The 15979-nt window shown below is 31.7% G+C and overlaps 1 protein-coding gene across 3 annotated transcripts; it reads right to left on the reverse strand.

The window, feature by feature from the left end:
- Nucleotides 1-1458: 1458 nt before the first annotated feature.
- On the reverse strand, nt 1459-13559 carry LOC139530011 (uncharacterized). Of its 3 annotated transcripts, none has more exons than XM_071326036.1 (2): nt 13506-13559; nt 1459-3406 (listed from the first exon to the last, which is right to left on the reverse strand). In XM_071326036.1, exon 2 carries the CDS (start codon nt 3388-3390, stop codon nt 2293-2295), a length of 1098 nt encoding a protein of 365 aa, XP_071182137.1. In that variant the 5' UTR covers nt 3391-3406; nt 13506-13559; the 3' UTR covers nt 1459-2292. The 3 variants fall into 3 exon arrangements, with proteins under 3 accessions (XP_071182137.1, XP_071182136.1, XP_071182138.1); XM_071326035.1 differs by having other exon boundaries at nt 13394-13541; XM_071326037.1 differs by lacking the exon at nt 13506-13559 and adding an exon at nt 10428-10516.
- Between the last annotated feature and the right edge of the window lie 2420 nt (nt 13560-15979).

Here is a 15979-nt window from a genome sequence, read left to right on the forward strand (position 1 = left end):
TCCAATAGTCTCTAGAATTTTTGGTTCTCAATTCTTTCAATTTTTTTGAAAGATTTTGCCGGTATAATCTATGATTTTTGTCGAGAGTTTTCTTGTATATGTTTTCAGATCCAGCCAAATTGGATCTATTTACTGTAGTTCGATTTTTTTTAAATTTTCGTCTAAATTTACGATAATTTTGTCTCGCAAATTTACATTCTCGGTTAAACCAGGGTTTATTCATAAACGATTTCTGACGTGTTTTCCCGTTTTTACTATGAGAAATGCCAAATGTAGCTTTTGCACTTTCTATAAAAATTTCACATAGTTTCTCAACATGTATATTAACATTTACATCAACCCTTGGTTTTTTCAAATTATACAAAAGATCTTTTATTTTACTCAAATAGTTGTGGTGTATTTTTTAGACTTGTTTGTCGTTTGTCGTTTGCATGATTGTTTTTTTGGCATGTATTTGTCAACATTCAATTAATTTCCAACATATGAGTTTGACTTTCCCTTTGGTCTCTTTCACTTCTATTTCATACCGTGTTGTTCGTTTTCATATCCATCGCTCATGCACTTCCTGTTCAAACATGGGTATCATAAGTGGGCAACATTTTTCAGAACATTTTGTTTTTGATAGTTAACTTAACATGCAATGCTTTCCAGCTATTTTCACTTATGGTTCTCAATTATGTCAATACTAACGGTTTGTCATTGCTTTAGTTATGAATTTTTCATGCTGCTTATGATGACTGGCATTACACTATTAAAATATGTTGGATGTTCAGACTATTTATAAGTTGAAATTGGGCTTTGGAATGGTTTTCAGTTACTATTCTTAAATCGGTCCTCAATGCTCTGCAACTTCGTACTTTATTTGACCTTTTTTACATTTTTTTAATCGAGCGTCACTAATAAGTCTTTTGTAGACGAAACGCGCGTCTGACGTTAATATAAAATTTCAATCCTGGTAGTCCTGGTATCTATGAGTTTATTGGTCATGCCTTTTGTCCTTTTGCTAATGTGTTTGCGTTTTGATCCGATCTGATGAGTCGAGCCCTATCCAACTGAATTCTACAATAATTACTTGTATTGTATTGTTAAGCCACTGCCTCAAGGAGTCTGTTATCCTATGGTTGTAGTTGGTTGCTGTTGTTCCGTTTATTGTTGTTTTAATGCATATAATCCACGCCGTTTGTTGTTTTTCTTTTTTAACTTTTGAGTTGGTTTACATCTTGTCATGTTGAAATATTTAATAGCTTACTATAATGTGTAAGTTTTGCTCATTGTTAAAGTATATAACGTGACTTGTAGTTGTTTATATCCTTAATATTTTGTAGATAGTCTCCATTTCCAATCATGTTTTTTTTTTCATGTTATGGATGAATGTATTAATTTTTCATGTAGATTCTGAATAACTTACTGCTCATGCTGAAAAGAAGGGATTTAAAAGTTGACCAGACGAAAAACAAATTCAATTTCGAAAGATTTTTTATTTGCATAGTAACTCTATCAAACATCACTGATAGTATATTACTCGTATCTAATGAAATATTAGGACGGCAATGGCAATTCAAATGTAAACAAAATGGAATTTAATGACGTCGACGTCTATGGCACTTTAGATATAAATATAAAAAAAGATGTGGTATTATTGTCAATGAGACAACTCTTCACAAGATACCTAATGACACACAAATTAACAACTATAAGTCACCGTACGGTCTTCAACAATGACAAAAGCCCATACCACATAGTCAGCTATAATAGGCCCCGAAATGACAATTCTAAAACAAATCAAACGAGAAAACTAACGACCTAATCCATGTACAAAAACAAATATGAAAAACAGCACAGAAAACCCGACAACCACTGAATTACAGGCTCCTGACTTGGGACAGGCACATACATACATAATATGGCGGGGTTGGACATGTTAGTGGGATCCAAACCCTCCCCTAACCTGGGACAGAGGCGTAACAGTAAAAAATAAGAACTATACAAGTTAGTTTATCCGATTTGATATCAGAATCCGTATTGTTGATAAGTTGTGGAAATGCTTACCCTTTTAGAGCACATCATCTTTAGTTTTTAAAAGTGTCCATGTTACTAATTGGGCAATCTGATTAAATTTCAGATCTATCGAACTTAAGAGTCCTCATAAGAGGATAACGAAATCAGAGATCTATATTTTAAGTAGATTGACTCTTTTGATGGAATTATCAATCCAAGTTGTTCCTTTTTATTGCACATGGCATGTTTGCGTTCATTTCATCTGAAAACTTTCGAAATTTCTTTTTCGTGTTTTTATTTCGTAAAAACATGAACGCGTTGACTACCCTGGCCTCTATAGAATTGTTTCCAATTTGTGGTCAAGTATGGGTACCTTATTTTACCATACCATCTGTGAGCATTAAAATGAAGATATTCATGGTCATAATTATACTGCACACCTATTGTAAGTGAGCCTCCAGGTTTTGTTACACACCATGATCGTGCTATGGCAATAATGTCACCCCAGGGATTTAATGCGTCCCCATATCTCCCTAGTCCCGAGTGTTCTATCGAACTAAACGAAACAATACCATCAAATGTTCCTAACGTATTATTAAGAAAACGCATACGAAAATCCAGCGGGATCATGGTTTTCACCTTTGGATGTTCTGATTTGATACTGCCATACTCTAATGTCACAACTTCACGTGCTCCTGCTTCAAGTACGCATGCCTCAACCCATGGAATTTCTGAACCAATAACTAGAACCCTACCATCTTTAACCCCTGGTGCATGTTTTAATCCATCTCTAAGAGCATTTGTTTCTCCTACTCCGTAATTGCCCTTTAATTTACCTTCTTTTGCTAGAATTATCCAGTCTTCAATAGTTTTATTAGTCCATATTGGACTCGCTGCTTTTTTACCTAAATATATGTTGCTGATATACCACTTCTTCACCGGTATACGATTATTCATAGTGAACTCATTCATTAGCTCTTTCGGTATCGTTTCCGGTGCACGAGGTAGTCCATGACCACGGTCTACATATTCATTCTTTAATATTGCATTACAATTTATTGTTGCGTTGATATGATCAAAATACGGTCCTGGTGACCCTTTTCTGGATGTATTACAGAGGTCGCCACAGTCTTGGCGGATGGATCTCATTTCCTCGGACAAACCATCTTGTCCGGAAGTAGATAACTTTAACGACTTGGTTGTAGTCGCTGGTGTTGCCTGTGGATTGTTTGACAACTCTTTATAGACGGATGCATGTTCTCTCATTAAATTCATAGCAATCATTTTTTTGTTAATCATTACCCTTATGACACTGTTTGGTATTATTATCCATGAACACAATCCACATATTAACAAACCAGCAATGATGAGAAGTTTTCTTTTTGTGAACATCCCTCTTCTTTATATTCTGTAAACAATAGAAAAAAAATAAGAAAAAAGTAAAAATATAATAACCGTTTTTATATATGATAAACAATAGAAAAAAAATAAGAAAAAAGTAAAAATATAATAACCGTTTTTATATATGATAAACAATAGAAAAAAAATAAGAAAAAAGTAAAAATATAATAACCGTTTTTATATATGATATAAACGTCTTTAAAATAATCGACCATGATACATTTTATTCAATATGAAATATGATCTTCCCTCTCACCCCATATGGAATTTAGTGACAATGGGTATCAAACTGTGTCAGGAACGCGTAAGTTACTAGTTGTACGTACCAGAGTTAACTCGAATAATTCAAGCCCTTTCCGTGTCCGATTTTCTCCCACACGAGGCCTTCGTAGATCAGCGGAATATAACGACTGAATTATTCGGGTTATACCAGAGTAAGGATTTAATTGGAATGGAACTACGTTCATAAATCTTTGAATACCATCACATTTTGTATTGTTTGAGAGATATAACTTTACTATTCAAATATATTTTGAACTTGCATAGTGCTTATAAAAAAAGGAGATATGGTATGATTGCCAATGAGACAACTATCCACCAGAGACCAAAATGACACAGACATTTACAACTATAGGTCACCTTCAACAATGAGCAAAGCCCATACCTTATTCCAAATTTGTACCAAAATTTATGTTTAATTGAAAGTCAAGTGTTACCACTTTCTTCATGTTTGAACAGTTTTTTCTCTAAAATCTCCAATAATTCAGAAACTTTTACATAATCTATTCTTAACTAACCAACACTTATATTTAAGTTCTTTCATTAAAACATCAATACTAGAAAATCATTTGGTAATATGTTTTACAGGTATCTTTTTATTACAAATATATATATGCATCATATAATAATCATTTTTGTTCCTTGACCTATGAGCATAATTTAGCATTGTCAATAAAATAGAAAATATATATAAAGGAAATCCGTTTAACATGTTTCTTTCTACATATGTATATCTGCTGTGCTTTTGTTCGGAAATAGAATTTGTGTAAAATGTTTAAATAATTTAAACAATGCTTAGTAATAACTGTTGTAATATTTTTTTTAACAGTTTGAGAATTAACTGTTATTACGTGATGCGTGATAATTTGAGTCATTTGTCAATGGATTTAAACCAATATTTGTTTAGTTGCCTTCAAGTGTTTATTAAATCTCGTAAAAAATCTTGTATGAAGGTAAATTTAGGTTTTTAAAGTCATTAAAATTTCACATTATAAATGTTCGATACTCCCGAAAGATAGCATAGTGATATGCATGTATATAAACATTATTTCTTTTTTTTTTTTTTTTTTCTTTTTTTTTTTCTCTTCTTCTTTTTATCTTTTCTTTTTTTTTTCTCTTCATTTCTTTTTTTTTCTCTTTTTCTTCTTTTTTGCCGATAAAGGACACCCTTGACGGATTCCTCTAGAGTTTTCAAAAATTTCGGATACCCATCCATTATTTATTACACACGTCTGTATTCCCTTATATAATGTTTCCACCCATGATATGAATGATTCATTAAAACCAAAATGTTTTAGAACACCTAACATAAATTCCCATTCCAAAGAATCAAAAGCTTTTGTAAAATCAACAAATATTATAGCCCCATCTATTCCGTTTGATTCTGCATAGTCCATTATATCTTGGATTTGCCGTAAATTAAATCCAATAAATCGATTTTTTACATATCCAGTTTGATCTTCATTAATTAATTTAGGAAGAAGTTTTTTTAGTCTCTGTGCTAAAACATGAGATAGTATTTTCAAATCTACATTTAATAATGATATTGGACGATAATTGTCTAAAGATAATGGATCATTTTTCTTGAATAATAAAGTAAGAACACCCGTTCGTTGTGTAAACATTATTTCAGTCAAATAAGGATAAAAGATACCTCGTGGGCAATCAAATTATACATTTCAACCAGAGACATATAATACAATGTACTATATGTCTCTGATTTCACAAACATAAAAACTTAAAAGCCTAACATATTATGTAAATTACATATGGAACAAATGTCGACAGAACTCTATCTCTATTTATTTCAAAAAATATTCGTGTATTGAAAAATTTGTGTAAATTAATAGACAATAACTGTTTAGTGTCTTTAAATATCAGCTGTATTTGTACGAGGCTAGGAAACAAGGTGTATGCGAGCTTTTAGCGAGCTACTACACCTGTTTCGAGCCGAGTACAAATACAGCTGATATTTTAAAGACACTAAACAGTTATTGTCTTTATCCTGCAATTAATTCTGTATATTGTTTGTGTTTTGAAGGACACAAAAACTAACATATTAAGCATTTATTTTCGATTTGTAATCCCTTGAGGCCCGCGTAGTAATATCAAGATCACACATTACTCTGAAGACGGGTTCGCCAAAAAAGAATCTCGAATGGTCAACAATAATACATCGCTCAAGGTGAATAATTATCTGTTTTAACATAACAACTAATGTCAACAGTAAAAACAAATAACAAAACATTGTCAAATTTGAAACAGAAGTGTACGAGTTGTCCTACGCTTCAGACTTGACTTTCACTAAACATGCATGCTGAAATTGACATGGTTGATTTTGTAACACAATCATACACATTCATGTTTTGAAATCGACAATTGTCATCGTCATTGGAATGCAACTGGAATACACATTCTGAAATTGACATGGTTGATTTTGTGACACAATCATACACATTCATGTGTTGAAATCAACAATTGTCATCGTCATTGGAATGCAACTGGAATACACATTCTGAGGTCACACAGGTTCAAACAATACTCAGTCCGGCAGTGGGCGGAGCTTTAAAGCGATATCGGTATAGTATACAGATACAGCATAGCGATATCTGTAGGGCTGTATCTGTATAGTAGGACACCCAATTGCAGGATAAATTAGAATTATCAATATAGAAGTATGTTCTCCAGGTTGATCACCAATCTCTCATTCTTGTTGCTCGTTTTGTGGAAACTTGTCATGCGCAAAATCTGTATGTTATCATATGTAAAAATATCTTTCTTTGTACCATTAACTTGGCTTTATAAGAAATAAAGAATCTAAAAAATTGCAACTCTATCTATTTTTTATTTTCAAGATGGAATCAATAGTCGTTTAAGGGTAATGGACTGCTTTAGGTTGGTCCCCTCCGTAAAACATTCAGTATGCCTTCGGAATATACAAATATTGTCAAGAATTTCAATAACGGCTATGACGTTGCTAACGTAAAATGTTATTTTCGCGACGTCAAACTGTGACATATCGGGGAAAAGATGCATTTTTCGACTGATTTTTAGCATTCAAACTGATTTAATTTGAAAACGAGTGTATGGACCCCCATTTTTTAAAACGACATTTTGTTTCATTTTGCAGGGAGATTATGTGGACCAAATTTTATAAAACTGTAAATAGTCCATTTTTTTTTATTTTGAAAAATATACAGCAAAAAAAGACGTTTTATTTCTCAATTCTTGACTATTTGATAAATATGAGTTATTTCTGGACAAAAAATGCATAAATCTCTAGAATACTTATACAATACAGAAATTACAAATTATTTAACAAAAAAAACATCGTTTATGCCAAACATGAATTCTACAAATATTTGAGTCAAATAGTTTTAAGATTTTACCAAACCATGGCCATAATTGAAAACAATTGCAAAAAATTAGCCTAATATAACGGGTATTGGAAAAGGCACAAAGTTAAACAATACAACACATAAAACAGATTTATTCAGTGATCTTGAACAGTGTTGGGTAAACACCAACCAACAGCGATATTTTATAGGATTTTTCAGTATATGGATATGGATAGTAAATTGCACATTGCTAGAAAACAAAGAATCTTGATGCTATAATTGTTAGTAATGTAATCAAATAGACCGTAAACTGACGAAAAAAGATTTCAAAAACATTGATAAACATAATTTTAATCTGCTAACCGAGTCCCTGTGCATCTACATACATAAAATTAAGATGGCATCAAGCGCACATACGTTAAAACTGTATAATAATGGTTCACATATTAATAGGTTAGTTGTAATTAGGTGGATGAACAAAATTAATTTCTATTTGAAGAAAACAGACAATTAAAAGAGAAGGTAATAGAAAAGAATAGAATAGAATATTTTTATTTCCCAAATTACAGGGCCCATAAAGGGCATAAAATCAGATACAATTGATTTACATAATTGGTAACAACAATTGGTAATAGAACAACAGTCAAGATCTAGATCAATGAGGGAAAATTTGATATTTAAAGGTTTCCCAGATGATTACAATCCATAAGAGGACACTGAAGCAATTCTAAAAGATTTTATTAAGAGTGAAATTCAAATAGAGGAAGAAATAAACTTTCATGTTGTCCATAGACTTAAACCAAAACAGGACAAGAGTCCAAGGGGCATAGTGGCTAAGTTTGAGCGACGTAAAGACAGAAATATGGTGCTTAGTGTTGCAATTCAAAAGCTGAAAAACAAAAAGCAATTTGTTGTCCATGAACAATATCCTATCGAACCATACTGAAGGATGCCCGAACTAAAGGACACAAGGCAGTTCTAAAGGAAGATTGACTATATATAGATAACAAACGCTACTATCCTAGGACAACCAGATAACATCCTCCACCCTCTGCTGCAAAGGACCAAAATGGTGAATAAGACAGATGTACAAGAGGACAGAGTAGTGACATTGACAACAAAGATATTCATAAAAATAATAAATGTGTGAAAAATGATCTTAATATATTTTACTTGAATGTGTGTGGTTTAAAATCTAAGTTGAAATTTAAAGAATTTACAGATAATATACTAAACTATGATATTTCAATATTTGTAGAAAGCAAACTTGATAATCTAGATGTCCTAGATGTCCCAAAAGGTTATACATATGTAACAAAAAATAGAAAAAAAAGTGTAAAAAATCAGGTGGTAAAGCAGTTATTTTCAAAAAAAAAGCTTAGAAACAAGTTTAACATTTTTATCAAGTGAAAGTCAATTTGTACAGTGGATGAAAGTAGCAAAAAGCATTTTTGGTCTGCAAAATGATGTAATTGTAGGCTGTATTTATATACCACCTGAAGAATCGAAATATTCAAATTTAGAAGCTTTTGATGAAATCGAGAATGAATTGATGTCTCTTAAGAAAGTATCAGATGTACATACGACTCTTATTGGCGATTTTAATGCCAAGACAGCCATTTTGAATGATTTTGTATTAGCTGATGAAATTCTATTAGATCTATTTCACTTAGACACTGACAACGAAATTATTCATATATGTTAGTTTATGAAAATCTTAAGTCTTATAATATTCCATTACAAAGAGTGACACAGTGTAGTTGTCAACCTAATACTTATGGGTATAAATTGCTAAATTGCTGTTAAAAATTAAATATGTATATTGCTAATTCCTGTATTGGTGTAGTCTATAAAGGTATTGGTAAAACTACATGTAAAAATATAAGTGTAGTAGATTATTTATTGTTATCGTCAAAGCTTTTTACACTAGTCAAAGAATTTGAAATACAATAGTTTGATCCACTGTTATCTGATGTGCACAGCGCAATACACATTACATTAAAGTCACAAAGTACGTCACATTAAACAACTCTGTTACGTCAGACCAAACACAGTAAAACAGGGAGAGAATTTGTCTCCTTTCCTCTTCTCATGATTTTTAAATGACCTTGAAAGTTTCTTGTTGGACAACAATGTCGATTGTTTACAAAAGGTGTATGCAAAATGTGAAGAAGAATTGTCTTGTCTACTTAAACTCCTAATTATCTTGTATGCAGACGATACTGTACTACTGTCTGAAACGGAAGAAGGCCTTCAACAGGCCTAGTTAGCGTTTGAGCAATATTGTAATTTATGGAAACTTCATATTAATACAAACAAGATAAAATTGTAATATTCAGCAAGAGAAAATTTAAACCAAAAATTGTATTTTATATTTATGGTGAAAATATTGATGTACAATATTCATATTCATATCTTGGTGTTATGTTCAATTATATATATAATGGTAGTTTTTGTACTGCTGAAAAGAAATTATTGGATCAGGCAAATAAAGCATTGTATGCTTTACTGCAGAAAATAAGAAATTTGTCAATTCCATTAGATTTGCAATTAAAATTGTTTGATTCACTTATTACTCCAATTCTTGTCTACTCAAGTGAAGTATGGGGTTTGAAAATAAACAGGGTATTATATGGTATATGGAGAACGTCCATGGAAGTTGTCATTAAATTGAGAATGGCGATATTTTGGAACAACCTTTTATATTGTAGTAACAAAATATCTAGTATTTTGTATAGACTTATGTTTAAACTTCACGAGAGTAAACAAGGACATTTTAAATGGATTGCTTATGTTAAATCTATTTTTGATGAAACTGGGCTTAGTTTTATATGGAATGATCAAATGCATATGGATAACATTATTCTCAAGTCTATTCTAAAACAGAATTTGACTGATCAATTTATTCAAAATTGGTTCTCGCAAATTAATAGCTCATCTAGGGGGGAATTTTATGGACTTTTTAAACATGAATTTAAACTGGAACCGTATCTACTCAGATTGGCTGTATCTGATAGATTATATATGTGTAAGTTAAGATGCTCAAATTTAAAATTTCCTATTGAGACAGGAAGATGGGCAAAGATCCCTAAACAAAATAGAATTTGTCATTTATGTAACTTTAATATTGGTAACGAATATCATTATATGTTTACTTGTACATAATCCTTGTACATAGCAACAAATCGTGGACCTGCGCAAAAAAATTATCCAACATTATCTGATTATTAATAAAATACAAATCCATCAGAGATGATCAAAATGATTGAAATGCTGTCAAATTGCAATGTACCATTATATCGTAATATTTGTAGATTCTTGTAAAACATTATCAAATATTTCGCAAATACCCTTCCTTAACATGATATATCTGTTTAATATTCACGATTTAATACATATGTAAAAACTCACATATTCATGACATTGTGTTTTAAAAATCCAAATGATAAGAGACTAACTGTATATACACATGAAAGTGTCACGAGAATCACGTGCATGATTGTTTATTGTGTGTTAGCTCCTGTTGTCGTATATATGTTGTGTACAAGATGTAAGTTTGTACAAATTATAATTTGTACAGGGTTTTTGTACAAGTTATAAGTTTTTTGACACCTACCTTCTTGCAACAGGTGATACAGGTTTATCTTATAAAATGTACTAGTGTAATGTTTTAAATTCAAAAAAATATACTTCAACCTAAACTATTCTCCTTGTCTTCAAACTGGAAATGAGGATACCTGAATGGTTTAAATTCTAATTTTATTTTTTTCCTTATACAATATTCATATCCATACAAAATCTGTGTGTGGTCTTATGTTATTGTATCAATGCTCAGTATTAGACTGTATCATGAAGTTGTGAAAATCTGACAGAAATATGCGAAGCAAAAGACTGTGTGCTCGCATCATCTATTTTTGTTCAGCAGGTCATTAAACACTGATAACTTGTACAAAAATTATGTACAAATTATAATTTGTACAACATTACAACTTGTACACAACATATATACATGTTTATCATAATTGTATTGTAATTACTGTATAGATATTTCGTCTATTTATGTATGTATGTATATTGACCTCTTGTACACTGTTGTGTCTGAGGATAATAAAACTTTGAATCTTTGAATCTTTGATAATAATATGATATAATAACCAACATAGTATAAAAATAAGCAGCACCAACAAAAAAATTAGCATTCGTTTAGACCAATGCTAGATTTATTTGGTAAATGGCTTAAAGTTTTCCTGAAGGAGAATATTCTTCTATGGTGATCCCCGAGAAAACTTTCATGTCGCTAGGTTCTAGTGATCAGTCTTACAAAAAATGGGGTATTTCGTAATGTTGGTAACAAAAACGTGTTGCCTTTTAAACCAAGGCCGTAGCTACCCTTGAGGCAAGTGAGGCAATTGCCTCACTAAAATTTCGACACTGATTATTTTTTTTATACATATATATATATCAATATAATAGTCATTTGTTGTTCTGTCTCAACCTTAATTTCTACAACTTGTCATCATTCCTTTTAAACTATTTTTCCTGGATATAACTCAGCATCTCAACGGGTGATGTTTCTCGATAACATTAACCTAGTAATGATAATCATCATGGGTCTCTAGTTAAAAGCAGGCTCTTGCAGAAAAAAGGAAAAGCGACACTGAAGGTAAAGAAGGAATAATTCTAGTAAACTATTTTTTTTGTGAACAGAGTCTGAATATTGCATATAACTTCATTAGAACAATCCAAAAACGATAAGTAGACTGACAAATCAAGTACTGGTCTTCGGAAGGGGGCATTCCTGTCTGCGTATTCATTCCTCCGTTTAACCAACTTTTGACAAATCAAGTAATCGCAAGGGGGCAGTCCTGTCTGCGTATTCATTTCACGAACTTTAATCTTTCTCTTTACAGATAAATAGAATATAAATAATATGAAACATGCATGGATTAGTTTCTATCCATGTTTCTTTAACCTTAAAAATTGAAAGAATATCCCATATTCCAATTTGATATTATTGAGGAATGGTAGAACCTTTAACACAGGATTTTGTCTTTACTTATTCGGGACTACGAAATTTCGATTCTTTATAGTCGGGGTTTCGGAATCGGACACCCTATACCCCTAACCCCTAAATTTTTAGATTCTGGAACTAAAATACCACCAACTATTTCCAGAAATAATCTGAAATTATGGACCTACATGTAAACGTCAAAAACTCCATTCCAATTCCCCTGTACGCATATCATATATACTCTATAGATAGAATCATATACATTTATCTTATCTCATTTTATCCCTAGTTTGTCTACTCTTTGTCAGCATAAAAGCGAGTTTAATATTTTGTATCTGCGACTGTATGATGGTGCTTACAGGAAAGCTTAATTCCCTTTTGCAAACAAAACTGTTACTACCGATGCTGCTAACAAATTGCTGATGGAGAAGGAATTGGAAGAAGACATTGATCATTGTGTTGATGAGAATGTGCTTCCTTTAGAAACACAGACTGCCCTGAAACGACTGAAAACTTGGAAAAGAGCATGCATGCATGAGTGGCCGGAGAGATTGTGCGGGCTTGTCATGTTCATCGCGATAAGGATATCAGCAGACCAAATTATGATTCTGAAACTATTTGACTGAACCGGCCATAGAAAAATTTGGCAAACTCTACTGAATCGATGTTTGTTCTATGTTCTGGCAGCAGACTCAAACCAGTGATATTTGGATGATTATCTTACATATAAATTTAAATAAAGTTGTTAAAAATTTGGTGTTAGTAAAAGTCTTAAAATATAAAAAAAATTATATGACAAGTGTCCAAATTCAAAACCGTTATCAAACTCTCTAAAAATGCCTAGAATGCAGGATTTTGCACCATTCATTTTATACCCTCCCAAAAAAATTTTCGCCTCGCTTCGCTCGGCTCAATAATTTTGCATCACTAAAATAATATGCCTAGCTACGGCCTTGTTAAACTGATAAATTGCTTTTCGCAATATTTTCAACAACGAAGTAATATTTTTTTGCTGAAGTGGAAATTTATTTTCAATCGCAAATGTGATATTATCATTGTCCAAACATGTTATAAACCGTTATTCTCTGTGGTCACGGGGAATAGTTCCAACATGTTTCTTATTAGTCTATTCCATTTCTCTTTTATTGAAAACAAACAATTTTACTAAAAAAAAATCCAATTAGAAATGGCATATTTTTCCTTTTATAAAATAAAATATTGCCAGTTAGGCGGAATGAGAACAAGACCACACCCCCACTCCGCTTTGGTTGTCGTAAACGACACGTAGTTCCTTTATACCCCGTGCACGCCATTTTATTTACACTACCGGCTGACCGGGTGGATTAACTAATTTAAATAAACTTACCCTGTGCTAAACTAACTTCAAGATTAAACATTAATAATATGAATATGTGATCCTGTTGTGTTTTAAATGGATGTGTAAATACATAATTGACACTACTCGTCGTTAGCATTACCTGTTTCTGAACAATAGAATCGATGTTGTCACACATGATGTATTTTTTGAAATTAAAACCCAGTCTTTCCAATACATACTAAGTGCGACACGAAAAAAATTATTTCTACTGTAAACAGCGTTATTTTCTATCGTTTTCAACAAAGGCTTATATCATTTTAACTCGGCAATGTTGTAATAAATTAATAATGAAACTTCAAAGCTTTCATTTGAAAAAAAGACAGTTATATGGCCAAGTCCATATGCTACTATTAAATTCATATCGTGTGATCTGTGTAAAGAAAGTGGGTTTTGATAAAATGTTGTTATAGTTTACCCACGTCAATTGGTCGTTCAATTAAGAATTGAATGCTTCTTTTTGTAAATTCATTGAGGTGTAAAAGCGTTGACCGAAGTACATTTTGTATGAAACGCGGAAGCGCTTCATTATAAAAATGTACGCACGGTCTACGCTTTTACAACCCTTTGAAATTACAAAAAGAAGCATTCAATACTTATAATTAATTTTTTTTGCCATGACCATGAAAACACGATTACAATTAAGTTTTTCTTTTGTTTACCTGTGCACATTTTGTGGAAACCAATCAAGATAACGTATAATAATGAAACATACATCTAATGTTAAAATATCCGGTTATTGCATAGATTTGATTGTAAATATAAAACAAAAAATGGATGCAAAAAGTAAAAACTCCAAGGAAAATTCAAACGGAAATTCTCTAATCAAATGGCTAAACTGAAAGCTCAAACACATCGAACGAATGGACACCAACTGTCATATTCCTTTCTTGGTACAGTCATTTTCTTGTGTAGAAAATGCTGGATTAAATGCTGGATGTAGTTTCTCGCTACACTAAAGACCCATTGGTGGACTTCGGCTGTTGTCTACTCTATGGTCAGGTTGTTGTCGCTTAGAAACATTCCCAATAATTTCCTTTCTCAATTTTATGGATTACACCTGGTTTTATAGCTAGCTAAACCTCTCACTTGTATGACAGTTGCATACAATTCCATTATATTGACAACGATGTGAAAGCATGTTATGCTTACTGATTGTTAACCTTTCATAAACTTCCATGTGTTGTCGTTATTTCTTAATCAAAAGTTCTGGTGATTTGGCATAGGTTGACACCCGGAACGCATTGAATGGGTGATAATGTTGAACGTGGGCCAACATTTCAAAATACATCAACGCCTAGGAGCATGTATTGTAATAGAAAAATGCAGTTTATCTTATTTCATATAGTTTATTAGTTAATGTATGAAAGTTCTACTGTATAAAATATTTTATATAAAATTAGTGTTTCAAAAGCGTAGGATATTTCAAATATGTCAAAAAATTCCTTTTATAAACTATTGAACTTATCTGTGCAATAAAACTTCAGCTGTTGCCAAACTTACCTTCGGTTATATGTTTAGCAAAGTTTAATAAAAACATCTTTAAAAGTTCGGACAACGGTCAACCTACGTCAGCAAAATTCTTTTGTGTGTTACAGTCAGTTAAGGGTTACTAGGACATTCAAAACTTAGTATATAATCTGATCAAGCCGCTATAATATTAATAGCGAGTTTCTTGATATTCTAGGTGTGTCTCTTGATTTTAAAAATAATTTATATTTAAAATTATTTTTCTTTAAATTTTATTTTGAAAAAATAAATAAAGTTTATAAGTAACTATGATTTTAATTCAGAGGTTTATTTTAACAGTAATACTAATTATTATTGTTATTATTTGGTATTTAACTTGAATTGTTTGTAGTATATTTGATCATTGTTTTCAACTTATTTTGACTTCAAATGTGTACTTTGAAATTATATTGTATTTATTAATTTTATTTTGATGTTTTCTTTATTAAATTAATAGCGAGTTTCTTGATATTCTAGGTGTCCGTCGATCCCGGCCTGCCTCTATATCGGAAGCAATGCCAGGCACCATTCTAGGCATTGTCATAGCTAGTTTCCCCACAACATGTAAAGATCCCTACAACAGCTCTCACGTTTCGAGAGGCTAAGGGAAAAGAACAGTTAGTAAAACAAGATACAGTACACGAATATCAATCAATTTCTTGTTATAATACATGGAATAACTCATTTGGGAGGAAATGTAACCAAAATTAATAAGCAAGTTGTTTAACAATTCTGAATTCATATCTGGGCTTCAAATGCTGCTTTAAAATCAGTCATCTATATTTTTGTCAAAAAAACCTTTAACTTTGTTCCCTGTTCACACAAACATATGATTTTAAAAAGGGTATTGTGAACATTAACCAATTTAGTTTATTTTATTGTGTACATAAACTGATGCAATGCTTATCGGTAAATTATAGAACCAACTTCTGGTCAGTCAGAATTAGCACTGGTCTCTGTCGATATATATATAGGCCAATTCTTATGCATGGTTAACATCGACCATTTCTGTCAACGCCTAAAACAAAGTGATTCTTTGAGTGTCTGACTCGGTGTATAAATATTATT

The sequence above is a fragment of the Mytilus edulis genome, chromosome 7 (assembly GCF_963676685.1).
Source record: "Mytilus edulis chromosome 7, xbMytEdul2.2, whole genome shotgun sequence".
Classification (NCBI taxonomy): Eukaryota; Metazoa; Mollusca; class Bivalvia; order Mytilida; family Mytilidae; genus Mytilus; species Mytilus edulis.

Coding starts and splice junctions, on each gene's coding strand:
- LOC139530011 (XM_071326036.1), bottom strand. CDS start 3,390: ATGTTCACAAAAAGAAAACTTCTCATCATTGCTGGTTTGTTAATATGT.